The sequence below is a fragment of the Echinops telfairi genome, unplaced genomic scaffold (genome assembly GCF_000313985.2).
Source record: "Echinops telfairi isolate 266 unplaced genomic scaffold, ASM31398v2 ScPeMD7_3533;HRSCAF=4204_0, whole genome shotgun sequence".
Classification (NCBI taxonomy): domain Eukaryota; kingdom Metazoa; phylum Chordata; class Mammalia; order Afrosoricida; family Tenrecidae; genus Echinops; species Echinops telfairi.
The window spans coordinates 85,253,900-85,269,577 of record NW_022107431.1 but is presented as its reverse complement, the minus strand read 5'-3'; the positions used below and the strand labels follow the sequence as shown (position 1 = coordinate 85,269,577).

Genomic DNA, 15,678 nt, shown 5'->3' with positions numbered 1-15,678 from the left:
CCCCCCCCCCAATTACATATTATAGTAATCTTATACACTACTGATTTACTGAATTCTCTTCATGTTTGCAGTAGTCTTTTTAGGTTGATTCTATTGTTTTTTTCCCCTCAGATACATGGTTATAGTGTCTTCAAATAAGCTCCTTTCTAACTTTCAAGTCTGTCTGTCTGTGGTCTCTTTCATTACCTTGGTAAATAGCAGTTGTATTCTAAGTATCTTTATCTTATCCTGACTTTCGTGGGAAAGGTTCTAGTATTTCCCCTTAAAGCATTTGCTGATTTTTGAGTATACATGCATATACAGACACACACTTATCATATCAAAGAAATTAAAAACCAAGCTCACTGTCAATGCCGACTCAGCTGTCCCGTAGGACAAGGTAGAACTGCCCTGTGAGTATCCAAGGCTGTAACTACGGGAGTCGAAAGCCCCGTCTTTCTCTCAAGGAGCGGCTGGTGGTTTCAAACTGTGACTAGCAGCACAACAGGTAACCACTACCCCACTAGGGTTCCCCGTCAAAGAAAGACACATTTATTTCTGTTTTATGCGGAGATTTTTTTATTTTCATAAGGAATAAGTGCTGAATTTTGTCAAGTATAGGTGAAGGGACTATGTGGCTTTTATCTAGGACTTGTACATATCTTCCACATTTCTTTTAAATGCATTTCCAAAATTTCAAATCAAATATGTTATTATTTCATGCTTTACAAAGTAGTTTTTCTTCTTCGGTTCTTATAATTTGTCTCTCTCATTTCTCTTTTCTGGGAAAAGAACACACACTTGTTTTCAAGTCACTTCCGACTCAAAGCGACTGTCGTCGCGGTGAAACTGTGCCGTAGATCTTTCAGTTGCGGATTTTTTGGAAGTCAATTAGCAGGCCCTGTGAACGTGCCTCTAGGTCTCTGTGGACACACTCTCCGACTTCTCACTTTGTGGTGGTAACTTGGCACTACCCAGAGACTTGGTCGTATGACTAAATAGTATATACCATGGTGCTTATTTGCAACTGTTTCTGTGAGTGTTGTTACTGTGAAAAAGCTTAATGAAATGAAACTGAGAATTTGATCTGACTGGGGCAGAAGCTTCTCCTCAGGTTGGTGTAATAGATGGGGGTAAATTTGAGTTTACCTTTCAGTGGTCCTTGTTTTCTGTGTAGCCCTCGATATAAGTGAAGCAAAACATGCTGGGGTAGAGGGCAGGAAGTAACATGTCTGGGGCTGCTGAGTCCATCCAGATGAGTTCTGGCCAATTAAACCCAACAATGAACATTGTTTTCTATGTTTGCTTCATTCTTCTTGTCCTCCGAAAGCTAAAACAAAGCTGCCCGGTAAGGTAGTCACTAGCTCCTGGTGGCTATTGAACCCACTGTGCTGAGTGGGGGGCTACAAGCATAAAATACACACTGACTTTGAAAGCATAATAGTCTTCATTATATTTAGGTTAGCCTTCATTAACTATATGTTTTTATACTTTAGATATATTAGAATAACTAAAATATGTTAAGATTGAGTTAGCCCATTTTCACTTTTTTATTTTATTTTATTTTTCATTTTCACTTTTTTAAACGTGATTACTAGAAAATTTCAAATTGCCTATGGGCTTACAATATATTTCTGTTAGTATTATTATAGAGGTGTGTGTGTGTGTGTGTGTGTGTGTGTGTGTGTGTGTGTACAGATGCTACAATGACTTCCACCATTTAAAAACTGAAGTGAAAAAACTATAGTTATATCCTCCCTTAGCACATCAGTCACAGACCTTGATGAGTAATGGAATCTAATCATCTAATTATAATGGGTTACTCCCTCTCTGATTTTTCTAGTACTGATTTCTACTTAATTGATTATAGGAGAACCCCAGTGCCTTCATCATTCCCTTGACATTTACACCGAAATGAAAGACTATAGGTTTCTTGTGTTTTGGAGACTTGCATTCAAGAGCAAATACAGTGAATATGGGAGGAGGTTCATTAAGAGCTGTGTCTCCCAAGTTGGGGCCGCTGCCCCTCAGAGGGGCACTGAAATGATAGTTTGTATTGCCAGAGGGGCCACCAAGCAATTTATTTATTTATCTTATTTTTTCTGAAAAAGGGGACATAAGGCCAATAAGTTAGGAAACTTATGAGTTAGAGGTTCAAGTTTCTTGTCCTTTATGATATATATTAGGATTTATTGCCTTGTCCCTTATGATATATATTATGATTTATTTTACTATAGGCTCCCTACCTTAAATTTTTTCATTTGCTTTAGCAATTTTTTTTCCCCATTGCCCTTCCTCCTACTTTTCTCAGTTAGAGCTAAATTTCAGCCTCTTTCAGGCCTGTCTCACTGGAATAACTGAGTGTCTTGAATAGTTCATTTCTTAACTTTTTTCTTCTTCAAACGTGGAAACAAATTATTCTGTAGCCCGTGACCTTGGCTCTGGTTGCATTTTTAGGAAAACGATGTCACGGATGATATTGGCATTTCTACTTGGAAGGAGCAGACTTTTCTTTCCCATGGAGCCTTACTAGCAAAGAGCTGCCAGGCGGCAATGGCACTAGCAAAGCATGACGCTGGGGTTCAGGATATGGCCTTTCAGTACGGGAAGCACATGGCCATGAGTCATAAGGTAAGTGAAATAGCTCACACCATACACAAGAAACCTTTTGCCATTTAATAAGCTGCTTTTGTCTGTGGGCTTTTTTTTTTTTTTTTTTTAAGCTTATTGTGTGCTTAAGATCTACCTGTCGTAGGCAGGGATTGCTATTTAATTAATGTAAGCGGTGTAATAGCTGACTATTGTGTTGTGCTATTTTGATAGGAAGCTATATCTTACTTAAATCATGTTAATATTTATCTTTTCGTACAACTTGGAAGCATAAGTTATCAAATAGTTTTTAACACTACCAGTTTGTTTGCATCTTTGTTACAAGTTCCCTATAATTATGTAAAACAAGTAAAACAGTTGATGAAATTTAGAAATATACTGGATAAAATTAAAAGCTTTCGTTTTAATAACTCCTTTGGAATTGACATGATGAAATATAAAATGTCCCCAACTTACCTGCTATATTACTGCTTCTATATAGTATTTTAAAATATTACTGAAGATGTTTCTTAAATGTTGTTTAATTCATAAGACATCTCTAAAGTCATATGCTTTTAAAATCTTGGTCTATTAGACAATTATCGTTTTTCTTTTTAAAAAAAAACATTTTATTGAGGTCTCTTACAGCTCTTGGAACAATCCATGCATCGATCATATCAAGCACATTTGTACAGATGTTGCCATCATTATTTTCTAGACATTTATTTTCTTTTGAGCCCTTGGTGTCAGCTCCTCTTCCACCCCCTCCTGACAATTATCTTTATTAAATCCTTATCGAAAGTCCTTACTTTTCACTCCAAAAATAGACCTAAGGCAGTGGCCAAATGAAAAACCATTTTAAAGACTGTTAACAGCTACTATTAATCACCTAAAATGTTCTTTGCTTATTAAAGTATAATTAAAACCTGCATTCCTTAAAGTTCATCTCTGACTGCATGACCACGTGCTTTCTGAGTAAGACGAACACATACTAGTACAGATGCTTTGTACTGATTTGACTCTTTTTTTCACTGCCCCTTCTAGATAAATTCAGACCTACAGCCTTTTATTAAAGAAAAGACAAGTGACACCATGGCTTTTAATCTGAATTCAGCTCCCGTGGTCTTACATCAGGAATTTCTTGGAAGAGATTTGTGGATGAAGCAGATCGGCGAGGTAAAATGAAATGACTCCCATTTACGGGATGAGTGCTGTTGACATTATTTTAGAACAGAATGATGTTACCTGATGAGTTAAAACCAGGGCTCAGCCATATTAAAGTATTTGCTTGTAAGAGGTAAAATCCCTCCCTTAAAAATCTACACTTTTAAAAGGTAAGGCATTAGTTTAAAAGTTAGAAGCTGCGATATTCTTTTCTCGTTTTCCTATTATCCAGTTCTTAAAATGGTGCAACACAAGCATGGTGCCTGTGGTGAATGCTAATTAACTCAGTTTTTTTTTTCCTAAAGACTTTCCAAAATTGGGCTAGGGTAACCGCACCACCCTTTAACTGATGGCAATTTCCCCTCGGTAGACTAGCACAAGCTGCGGAATTCCAGGCCTCCGTCTGTCAACTCACTGGGTTATTGTAAAACAAACGTGGACCCTGAATGAATTCTGAGGCATCATCAAAGCAAAAACTCATGGTGAAGTGGGAGGGGAAAAGAGACTGATTTGGGCAAATTTCCCAATTGTTGCACTGTGTGTGTGTGTGTGTGTGTGTGTGTGTGTGTGTGTTTTGTGGAGTTTTGGGGGTTTTTTTCTTGAAGAGGTGGGAGATAGGAAGGTTTGATTTTAATACAGCAACTCTGGTGCAAGAAGATCTTGCCTGTTTATATAAAGCAGGTGTCCTCAAACTATGGCCTGCAGGCCACATGCGACCCGCCGAGGACATTTATCTGGCCCACAGGGTGTTTTTTTCCCATTTGTTTTTTTTACTTCAAAATAAGATATGTGCAATGTGCATAGCAATTTGTTCATAGTTTTTTTTAAACTATAGTCCAACCTTCTAACGGGTCTGAGGGACAGTGAACTGGTCCCCTGTTTAAAAAGTTTGAGGTCCCTGATCCAAAGCCTATGACATTTATTTAACTTCATGATTCTAATTGATTAGGTTGATCTAAGACTCTGTGCAAAAAGAACCAGGGACAGACAAGGACAAGAGTAGCCAGCCACCTTACTTACAGTATAAAGCATAGTTCCTATCTTGTGTTCTGAAAGATAAGATTTCTCCCTTCCAATTCTGTTCCCCTCTTGGTTCCCAAATGCTCCCTGTTGACCACATCCAAACTAAAACTAAACTCACTGCCATGCAGTCACTGCTGACTCACAGCAACCCTATAGGACAGGGTAGAACTGCTCCTGGGGGTTTCCAAGACTGTAACACTTTATAGGAGTAGAAAGCCTCATCTTTCTCCAGAAGAGCATCTGGTGGTTTTGAACTGCTTACTTTCCGGATTGCAGCCCAATGTAAAACTGTCAATCCTAAACGAAGAAGAAACCTGCAGGGGGCGGGTGGTGGTGGTGATGTTTGGGGCTCCCTCAATAAACATGCTACATCCCCCTGATGAGTTTTCTACAAGGAGGTCCCCAATTGACAAATCTCATCCAAAATACCCATCTGTCTCACTCTAAAGTACCATAGGAAATAGAGGACCACTGAGCATTTGAGAAAGAGCCCTAAAGGAGGGGTTGGAGGGTGAAGAGGGGAGAGTCAAAACAAACTGATAAAAGAAGACTTAGAGGCTACAGAGATAATGCAAGGAAAGAAAGAGATTTTCAATATTGAATCTGAAATAAAAACATGCTATATAGGGTCACTGAGTCTGGATTGACTCAATGGCAGTTTAGTGGAGTTTTTTGTTTGTTTAAGAACAATAAAATAACATTTTTACATAAAATATAAGATTATAGCAGAAATCTTAAGTGAAAACAAAGAAAAGTTCTGAGAATTGAGGACTTACCTGTAAGTTTCCAAATCAAACCGGCTCCCTAAATAGTGATATTTAAAAAGACCTTCAAATGTCTTGGCTCTCCAGTGCTGTTGTAACAGAAATACAAGTGGGTCCTTCACAAGCACAGTGATTTCCTCACAGTTCAGTCGGCCAGGCTGCCAGCTGGAGGAGAAGCTTCCTCCCTGTCCGCTCTGCAGCACGGCCCTTGTCTCTCTCTCGGAGCTTTGCCCAGGCAGTCTGCATGGGGTCCAACGCTGCTCTCACTTCTCGGCTTCTCTGGGCCTCCTGCTTCTCATTTCTTCTTGGTGGTGGTGGTGGTGGTGGGCTTTTTCACCTTTTCTTTTTTAATCATTTTATCGAGGGCTCTTACAATGCTTATTATAAACCATACATCAATTGTATCAGGCATACTTGTACATATGTTGCTATCATTCTTTTCTGGACAGTTACATTCTATTGTGCCCTTGGTATCAGCTCCTTTCTTCCCCCCACCTCGTGACCCCTAGGTAGATTATAAATTATTATTCCCATGTCTCACACCAACCAGTCTCCCTTCCCCCATGGTTTCCATTGTTCTGTCCCCTTCTAATTTCTTTTATATCTCCAAAGAGAGACTCAAAACACCCCACACTGCTCCTGCCTCATTAACATAAAGACAGCTACTGTATATACTTGAATATAAGCCGACCTGAATATCAGCCAAGGCACCTAATTTTACCACAAAACTGCATTTAAAATGTGCTGAAAAACCAGTTTATACACAAAAATATATGGTATTCCTAAATGGGATTGTAATTACAGCCATAGAGGTTAGCAATTATAACACATATTGGGGTTGGGGTGAGGGGCTGTGCACGATTCAATCTATATCACCAAATGTATTCTGTCTCAAACAATACTCTAATTTTTCCATCTAGGTTGTATAGCCACACAGCTCACAGGCAATGGTCACAATTAAAAGGTTTACTAAGGAAGTTAATAGGTTACAATGCTGGTGAGAAATGCTTAGGAAATGGTTATTCAGTCAGGACATGCTATGAAGTTCTTCTAGGGCTGCTACTAAGTGCCCAAACGGTATGCCACTCCGCTGTCAGCCTCAGCCCAAAGGCATTCAGCTCCAGTCTAATGAGTCAGCAAGCCTAGCACCCTGCATATACCCCCTTGCCCCAAATCGCTCAGCTTTACTTGCTCTGGGAGTCCACTACTCTATCTTATGCGCTGGCTCATCCTTCTGTGACTGCTTCTCTGCCACCCCTCAGATGCCAACGCTGTCTTCTAGATTAAGGAGGTTCAGCTGTGCAGGGATCTTGGGGTCCAGAGGATGCACTCCACTGCTGGCTCTTGCTGCTCGTGAAATCTGCCTCCTCTTCCCTCACCCTCCCCTTTCTCAACGGGCTCACTCCTTACCCAGCAGCATGGCGATCCCAGTGAACCCTGACAGGTGGACTCTGGCAGTGTCTTCCCTCACCTTACCAGAGCCAGGCAGGAAAGGTCGCTGGGTGGGGGCTACAGAGCCTTTGGCTAGAAGAGCCACTGCCCTGCATCAAGTCACATCATTATCAAATTTTAGAACAGTCGGATAAAGAAGAGTGCCTAAATATTTCAAAAGCAGATCAAGACCCAGAGTGGCCTTTCAGAAGTAACATTGATAGCTTAAAGACAATGGATTATTACCTTCAAAATTCAGAGAGAAAGTAGTTTCAAACTTAGAATCTTACACTAACTATATGATCAATAAGATGTGATACTGAATTACAACCATTTGAGCAGCTACATAAGGTGCTACACCAGGAGTGGGGGTCTAGGAACTAAGGCAGTCATGGACAAGGGACTGGATGGAGAAAATGTGGCCTCAGGGTGAGAGGAAGGGTCTTTGTGAATGGGCTTGTTGAGGGCAAAGAGGATTAAAAATTCTCACAGCAGGACCAATAGATAGCATCATGATCAATGAAGAAACATTTGAAGTTGTCAAGGATTTCACTTTACTTGGATCCTCAGCAGTCAAGAAAACAAGGCTTTCAGGTAAATAATATATTGGCTTATAGGATAAACAGTATTACACATGAGAACTGTGCTTTCTGAAACAGCCCACCAAACTGTCAAATTTACCTGAAAGCAAAGGGAAGAGGGCTAAGGAGGAGCAGGAACAGTAGTTTAATGGAAACAGAACAAGCAGAATGGAAATAATGACAACGCTTGCACACTGTGAAAAATTGAGCCAATGTCCCAGAACACTTTGTATAAAAACTGTTCCTTGGGAACTTAATTTAAGTCCCTGACTTTAATGAACCTGCTATAATGTCTCATCCCAGCAAGTCCTAGGCTGATGGATTTGCATCCACTCTAAATTGAGACAAGAAGACAGAGATCTCCAGAAAAATACCTCCAAGGAAAAAAATGGAGCTGATAATTACCCTGGGCTTGACCATATTTAGTAACAAATTAATGATAAGAAACCAAACTCACGCCATCGAGTGGATCCCAAAGCATAGCAACCCTGTAGAACAGAGTAGAGCTCCCCCTGTAGGCTTTCAAAACTATAAATTGTTATGAGAGCAGAAAGCCTCTTTGCCCAGGAGAGCAGCTCAAAGGCTGGTGGTGGCTCAATGATGCTGGAGACTAGAATCATCTGGAAGCTCCTCCACTTGTGTCTGGCACTGGGGCAAGGACTAGACTGCTGACCAGAGTACTCACATGTGAGCCCTTCCTGTAGCTTGACTTGGCTTCCTCATGGCATGGCAGCCTGAGGGTAGTCAACTTACTGTCTACTGACTCAGAACCACAGCTTGAATGTCCCAGCAAACAGGGTAGAAGCTGCATCTTCTCTTAGGATCAGCTTCAGAACTTACACAAAGTCATTTCTATGGTCTTCTAGCAAAGCAGTCACCCATCCCAGGACACGTATCATAGACCTCCACCTCTCCATAGGAGAAGTTTCAACTAATTTGGGGACCAGTTTCAAAATAACCACATTAAGCATATGGGAAAAGGTGAGGCAATTATTAGCTATCATTTTGTTTTGTTTACATGTACAAGGAAACCAAACTCACTGTTACCAAGTGGATTCCAACACATAATGACCCTAGGGAACTGCGCCTGGGGTTTCCAAGACTGAAAATGTTTGCAGGTTCCAGAAGGCTCATCTTTCTCCTGCAGAGCGGCTGGTGGGTTAAAGTGACTAACCATGTAGTTAGTAATGTACTGCTTAACCCACTGCACTAGCAGGGTTCCTTGGTACTACATGTGTAAATTCTTAAATCTAAAAAGAACATATATCAAAGTAAACCACAGAAGAAATAGCTAAAGAAAGGAGCAGGGGACAGGCAGAAGGTCTGGAGACATGCTAAATTGTTTTGTAAGAAGTCTTTACTGTTTGACTTTTTAAATATTGTACTTACATTTGTTTGTAATAAAAAGATTTTGAAGTTTTTAAAAAGGCATATAATTGGCTATAGAATTACACTTCTCAGAAGTAAGTCTAAGAAAAATATCCAAGGTATGGGCAAAGGATTACATACCAAAATGTTCTAAAGTATGAATTATAAAAGGAAGATAATGACAATTGATCTAATTATTAAAAATTGTTTGAGTGTTAAATGAAGTATTCTATAATGAAATCTCATATAACTGCTTAGTATTATATCACTGTGGTATATTTACCTGTTTTTTTATGATAGCTGAACTGAAAATGTAGATATGTTTGTAACTTTAATTAGGTTACATTAGAATACATTTCAGATTGATATTGTAGTTGAAAAGATAAATGAACACTACCAGATCTGTTGGCTGTTCCCAGGTATATGCACCCGATGATGGGTCAATGACAGAACCTCACTCACCTTCTTTACAGATGGCCCAGGTTCAGTTTCAGCCAGTGCGCCTCCAGTACAGGTTTTCAAGGTGCTGTGATATTTACTGAACAGGTTTCAGCTGAGCTTCCAGACGAAGATGGACTCGGAAGAAAAGCCTGGTGACCTCCTTCCAAAAATAAGCGAATGCAAACCATAGACAATCCAATCATGGGGAGGAGGATGGAACAAGAGTGGGCAGTGTGTTGTTCCCTTGTTTTGGGGTCACCAGGAGTTGGGAACTGACTCAGTGGTAGCTAACAACAATGGGAGTAGCAGAGAAAGGGATTTTTCAAAAGCTACATGGAAAAAGGACAGGTTTAACTCTTGTTTCATTGCAACATATCAAGTTGTAAATATAGACAACATGAGCAGCCCTTGGTTTCCTAAACAGCTGATCAAATATCCAAATCATCATTCCCAACTTTGTCTTAACAACTCAACTGACTGTCATGGCGTCATTTCTGTTTCTTATTCAAATCAGCCATGCGCAGAGGTCAGTAGGCCCAGGCAAGATGATGTTCCAGGCTCTAGCCTAGTTTCTGTGTGATCACCTCTGTCCTTATCCTGCAGGAAGCACACACGGTGTACTGGCCACCGGCGTGACCCCGCCAGGCTGCTTTGTTGTGCTCTACTGACTTCAGGCCCTTCTCTGTACATCCACCTGTCTGAGTCATGAACAGGATCACAGACGATGACTTCCTCTGCAGCCATTAAGAAGTTCTATCATGCAAGGGGCTTGTTAATCGGATATAGGTTGGAATTTCTGGATTCCAGATCAGTTGGCATACTTCAGATAAAAGACCCTTTCCTTTAGCTTATTTCACTCTTCTAAATTACAATATGCACATTTATGTAAAGCTTTAGAAGATGATTCTGCTCTGTGAATGCCCCTTAGTCAGAGGTAAGGAAGTATGAGTTACTTAACACTGGAAGCATACGTTCTGTTCTGAATTTTAATGCAGTTGCGTATTAATCCTTAGATCAGTTCCTGTGACCCCTGCCCAATTTTTTGTGATTTAGCTCCTCTTTGGGTCTATCTCCACCCACCCCAGCCTCATGCATGGTTGAGCATTTGGCCACCACCTGAAACGTCAGCAGTTCGAGCCCTCCAGCAGCTCTGTGGAGAAAAAGAGGTGGCAATATGCCCCCATAAAGATTATAGCCTAGGAAGCCTGATGGGCCTAGTCAGATAGTGTCACTGTGAGTTGGGATCCACTCAGCAGCACACGACAACAGAATCTGGGCCCCGCTTTTGAAATTTAGTGCAAAATATAAAATCCCTTAAGGATAGCAGCAAGTTCAGTTTTAAATTACCAGTATGCTTGGTACAATGACTTAACTAGGGTAGTCATCTAGTTAGTACTAGGCAAAGAGTATGTGGTATGGTTGTCCGTCGTAGAATGCCGCTATTTGGGAGCTGAAACGGCCCCTAAGGACCAGGGGTTAGAAGACTTGGATTCCAGGGTCAGCGCTGATAGCATCCAGTGTGAGCTTAGTATTCGCCACATTCTCTCATGCCGTCATGATTCGTCTCTAGACAATGATGGCACTACTGGATCCTTTCCAAGGTCCTTTTCAGCTCTCAAGTAAATCTAACAAATCAGTTTCTGAGGCAAGTGATGCATTCTAAAAGTATTTGTAGAAGCTTATACTGCTTTCAACACTGAGAAACAGGGCAGGCTTGCTCCCCGTGATGGCAATCAACTGTGATTTCTTATTACCACGTGTAAAACCACTTCCCTGCTCATCCCAGGCAGCTGTGCACCCCAGGTAGGCTTTTGCATTCCTGCTTGGCCAGAGTGAATGTTAATAACAGACTGAGGAGCTGACCGTGTACTGTACATCTAGTGCCTCCGCAGCGTTACTGTGGGGCCTGGGAGGACGCACCTCTCCCTAGCCCTCTTGCATCCCACCGTAGGCTCATGTACACCCACCGCTCCTTTCCGTCTCATGGGGCCTGACCAGGTGCAGCTGGAAAATACTTGTTGAGTGTTGCCTCCAGACTAAATTCTACAGTTCTTCCCTACCTTAGTTCTAAATTAACATTTGTAGCAGCTAAGTGATAATAATGATCCAATGAAAATACTAATCGTAAATGGTGATTCACTCTGGGGAGGGGAAGTCATTACTCACTTGCCTCTTTGAATCCTAGCAAAAGAAAGCCGGCTCTCAGAGGACCACAGAGACCTGGCTCTCTCAGGGAGTCCAGGGCTATTGCAGGTCAGCAAGTTTTATTTTAATAATCCTGTGAGTTTTCTGCTGCCATGCCAAGTCATCTGAAGAAATCAAGCTTATGATGATGTTTTCTTGGCTATTCCTGCGAGTACTGACATGTCACTAAGGTGTGTGAGATTCTGACACCGTCATAACTGGCCACAAGGTATCTTAAGTGTACTACCTATTAGCATTGCTCACTTATCCCTACCATCCTACTAGGACTTCTTATTCAGAAATTAAGACAAAGGCTGCGAGGCAGGGCTAGGGTGCAGGAAAAAAAAATACACCATATTCTTAAGGATCAGAGCATTTGTAATAGTACCACATGGGAGGGTCTGGGTTACTCTGAGTTGTTTCACAGGGACAACAGTGATATTATGGAGAGGAGACCACAACGACTATTCAAATAGCTCTTCACTTGCAATGTTTCTTCAGGGTGCCGGTTGCATTGACTGAAACAGTGATTGCCCACAGGTTGTCTGTGGCCTGATGAGAAGGGCAGGAGAGAAATACACAAATACAAGGAATGAGGTCCTTGGTGCCATTTGGGGAGCTCAGAGGAAAGAGGGTTTGTGTCTCGTTTCTGCAATAGCCCTTGAGGGAAGATCCTGGTACCGAAGATGGGACTAACGGGGCTTTCAAGGCAAATAAATAGTGAAGAAAGGTACGTAGTTGGCAAGCACTGTGACTTGGATGGAATGTGGAAAACATGCAACATTGTAAGAAACAGATAAAGAATTGCTCTAAAATGATAGGTAATTGCTATCTACAATTATAAGAAACATATAAAAATTGATCTAAAATGATAGGTTTTTAGAACACAAAAGTATGAACACTCATGTTCAGATCAGCCCCATTCGCAACAGCTAAAAGATGTAAATAGCCCATGATGTAGTTAGTTTATTGTGCCAACCTGGACAGTAAACACACGTGGGGTTAATTGAAGGGAGGAGGGATAAATGGCTCAGTGAGCCTCTCCTTTCTAGTTTTCGGGTCTCTTGCTTTCTGATGGTCGCACCAGGGTGCAGCTGCCTTATCCAGTTCCCTGCTTCAGCTGGCAAGGCTCACTTCCTGCAAAATATCCCTGAGGAGAAGCACATGGACCTACCCCGATGCAGTCCTGGGTGCTGGAGCACCCGTGTGGAGACCCCTGCCAGTGCTGAGATGCTTACACATTCACTGACTCAGCTTTCCTCCTGAAGTCGGCATCATTGCGTCTGTTTTGTGAGATGGGGGAGGACTTTGTGGATTGGTGTTGGACATATGGGTTAATGAGTTAATGTTGGACTTGTGGGTTTGGACAGCACTGGGTTGGTATGTTTTCTCAATGCACACTTAACCTTTATATAAAACTCCCTCTTATATATGAGTTTCTGTGGATTTGTTTCTTTAAAGTACCCAGACTAGCACAGCCCAAATACCCATCAACTAATGAATGGATATGCAAATTGCTATCTCTCTGTAGTGGACTGTTATTCATTCATGAAACAGAATTAAGTATGATACATGCAATAACAGAAATTAACTTTGAAAACATGTTAAGGGAGAGGAGCAGAGCACAAAAGGCCACATAGTATACGATTCTAGAAATATCCAGAATAAGGAAAACATAGAGAAAGAAAGTCAACAAGTGGTTTCCAGGAACTGGTGGTGGCCAGGCGGCGGGTGGGAGGGGGGTGACTCCTGATGGATATGGGATTTCCTGTGGAGTCAGGAAAATATGCTGGAACTAGGTAGCTATGATGGTGCTACATTATGAGTGTTACTAAATCGAAACTTCAAAATGTTTAAAATGGGGAATTTTGTATTATGTGAATTGTACCTCAATAAATTAAAATGTCTCTTTTCTCCAGGGACTCTCCTGACATGTCCAAAGTATGAGACGAAGTCTCCCCGCCCTCGACTCTAAGCACCATTCTGGTTGTACTTCCCAGACACATTTGTTTATCCTTTGGCAGTCTGGTACTTTCAGTATTCTTCACTGTCATCCTAATTCAAATGCATGGGTTCTTCTTCAGCTTTCCTTATGCAGTGTCCACCTTTCACATGCACATTTAAAATGACCTTATGTCCAAGGGTCAGGCGCACTTTGGTCCTGAAGGGACATTCCTATTTGTCAGTACTTTAAAGCGGTCTAGTGCAGCAGATTGACCCACTGGAATGCATTGCTTGATCTCTTGACTGTTGCTTCTATGAGCATTGATTGTGGATCCAAGCAAGATGGGATCTTTAAGAACTTCAATCTTTTCTCCATGTATCTTGATGTTACTTTGTGGTCCCTTTGTGAGGATTTTGGTCTTCTTTAAATTGAGTTGTAATCCTTTCTGAAGGCTGAAATCCTTGATCCTGATAAGCACTTCAGCAAGCAAGATTGTGTCATCTGCATTTTGAAGCCTGTTAATAAGCCTTCCTCCAGTCCTGATGCTACATTCTTCTTCTCTGATAATTTTCTCAGAATACAAATTGAATAGTATGAATAAGTATGATGACAGGATACAACCCTAACACACACCTGTTGGGGAATATGCAAGTATTCCCTTGTTCTGTTCTCACAACTGCCTCTTGCCCCATGGACAGGTTCCACATGAGCACAATAAAGTGTTCTGCAATCCCCATTCTTCTAAAAACTATCTATAGTTTGTAGTGGTCCACACAATCAAATGCTTTGCAGTCAATAAAACACAAGTACACATCTTTCTGGTAGTCTCTGCTTTCAGCCAAGATCCATCTGACATCAGCAATGACACCCCTTGTTCCACGTCCTCTTCTGAATCTGTCCTGAACCTCTCACACCTGTCAATGTCCTGCTGCAACTATTGCTGGATGTTCTTCAGCAAAATGTTACTTGCATGTCTCTCAATGATATTATTCTAAATTGCGCATTCTGTTGGGTCACCTTTCTTTGGAATGGGTACAGTCAGTTGGCCAAATAGCTGTCTTCCAGATTTCCTGGCATAGACAAGTAAGTGCTTCGAGTGCTTCATCAGCTTGTTAAACCATTTCATTTAGTTTTCCATCAATTATGGAGCCTTGCTTCTGCTTAGTGCTTTCCGTGTAGTTTGAACTTCCTTCAGCACCATTGGTTCTTGATCATCTGCTACCTTCTGAAGTGGTGGAATGGCGACTAGTTCTTTATAGTACTGTGACTCTGTGTTCTTTTCATCTTCTTTTGATGCTTTCTGCAGCCTTCAATATTTTGCACCATAGAATCTTTGAGTACTACAACTCAAAGCTTGATTTTTTTTCTTGAGTTCTTTCAGTTTAAGCCAAGCTGAGCATGCTCTGCCTTTGTGGTTTTCTTACTGTAGGTCTTTGTGTATTTCATTATAATATTTTACTCTGTCCTTTTGAAGCTGTCCTTTGGAACAAGCAAGATAGGCCTATTTATATTGCCAAGGAGCCCTCTGTGCAGAGGGTTAGGCATTGGGCTCCTATGAGAAAGATTAAGGTTCAAACCTACCAGCTGCCCCTCTGGAGAAAGATGAGGAGCTTGCTTCCACAAAGCTTTACAGCCTCAAAGCACTATGGAGCAATTCTATTCTGCCCTTTGGGGTCTCCAGGAGTCAGAGTCGACTCAATGGCCATAGGTTGGGCTTTTCGTTTTGCTTATACAATGCATTGCCCTGGGTAAATTGGCTGCATGAGACCTCTTTAAAGTATTGATAAACAAGAATGTTACTCTGAGGACCACGACCGTGATCTTTTCAGTTGCCCTCTATGCATGTGAGAGTTGGGCATTGACTAGGGAAGACTGAAGAAGCATCCATACATTTGAGTTTGGATGCTAGGAAAGAACATTAAAATACCGTGATTACTGAGGAGCTGATCCCAAGGGCTCAAGTCGAAAGAACATGTTTTGAAAATGAGGCTGGCAACGTATGTACAAATGTGCTTGGCACAATGGATTTATGTATGGATTTGAAAAGAGCTGGACAAGCCCCCAATAAAGTGATTGAATAAATAAATAATGCCATGATTGCCAAAAGGGCAAACAAATCCATCTTGCAAGAAGTACAGCCAGTAGGAACTATATGTGACCTCCTCCCTGGGGGACAGACAACAGAAAAGTGGGTGAAGGGAGACATCGG

The 15,678-nt window shown here is 41.3% G+C and overlaps 1 protein-coding gene across 1 annotated transcript in view; it reads left to right on the top strand.

Annotated features, from left to right (window-relative positions):
• Window positions 1-15,678, top strand: part of PDSS2 (decaprenyl diphosphate synthase subunit 2) — a 314,695-nt gene that overhangs the window by 248,423 nt on the left and 50,594 nt on the right. Inside the window, exons 5-6 of the mRNA XM_004696235.2 lie at window positions 2,437-2,610; window positions 3,613-3,744. Of these exons, the coding sequence (XP_004696292.1) occupies window positions 2,437-2,610; window positions 3,613-3,744 (306 nt within the window). The remainder of the gene's footprint in view (window positions 1-2,436; window positions 2,611-3,612; window positions 3,745-15,678) is intronic.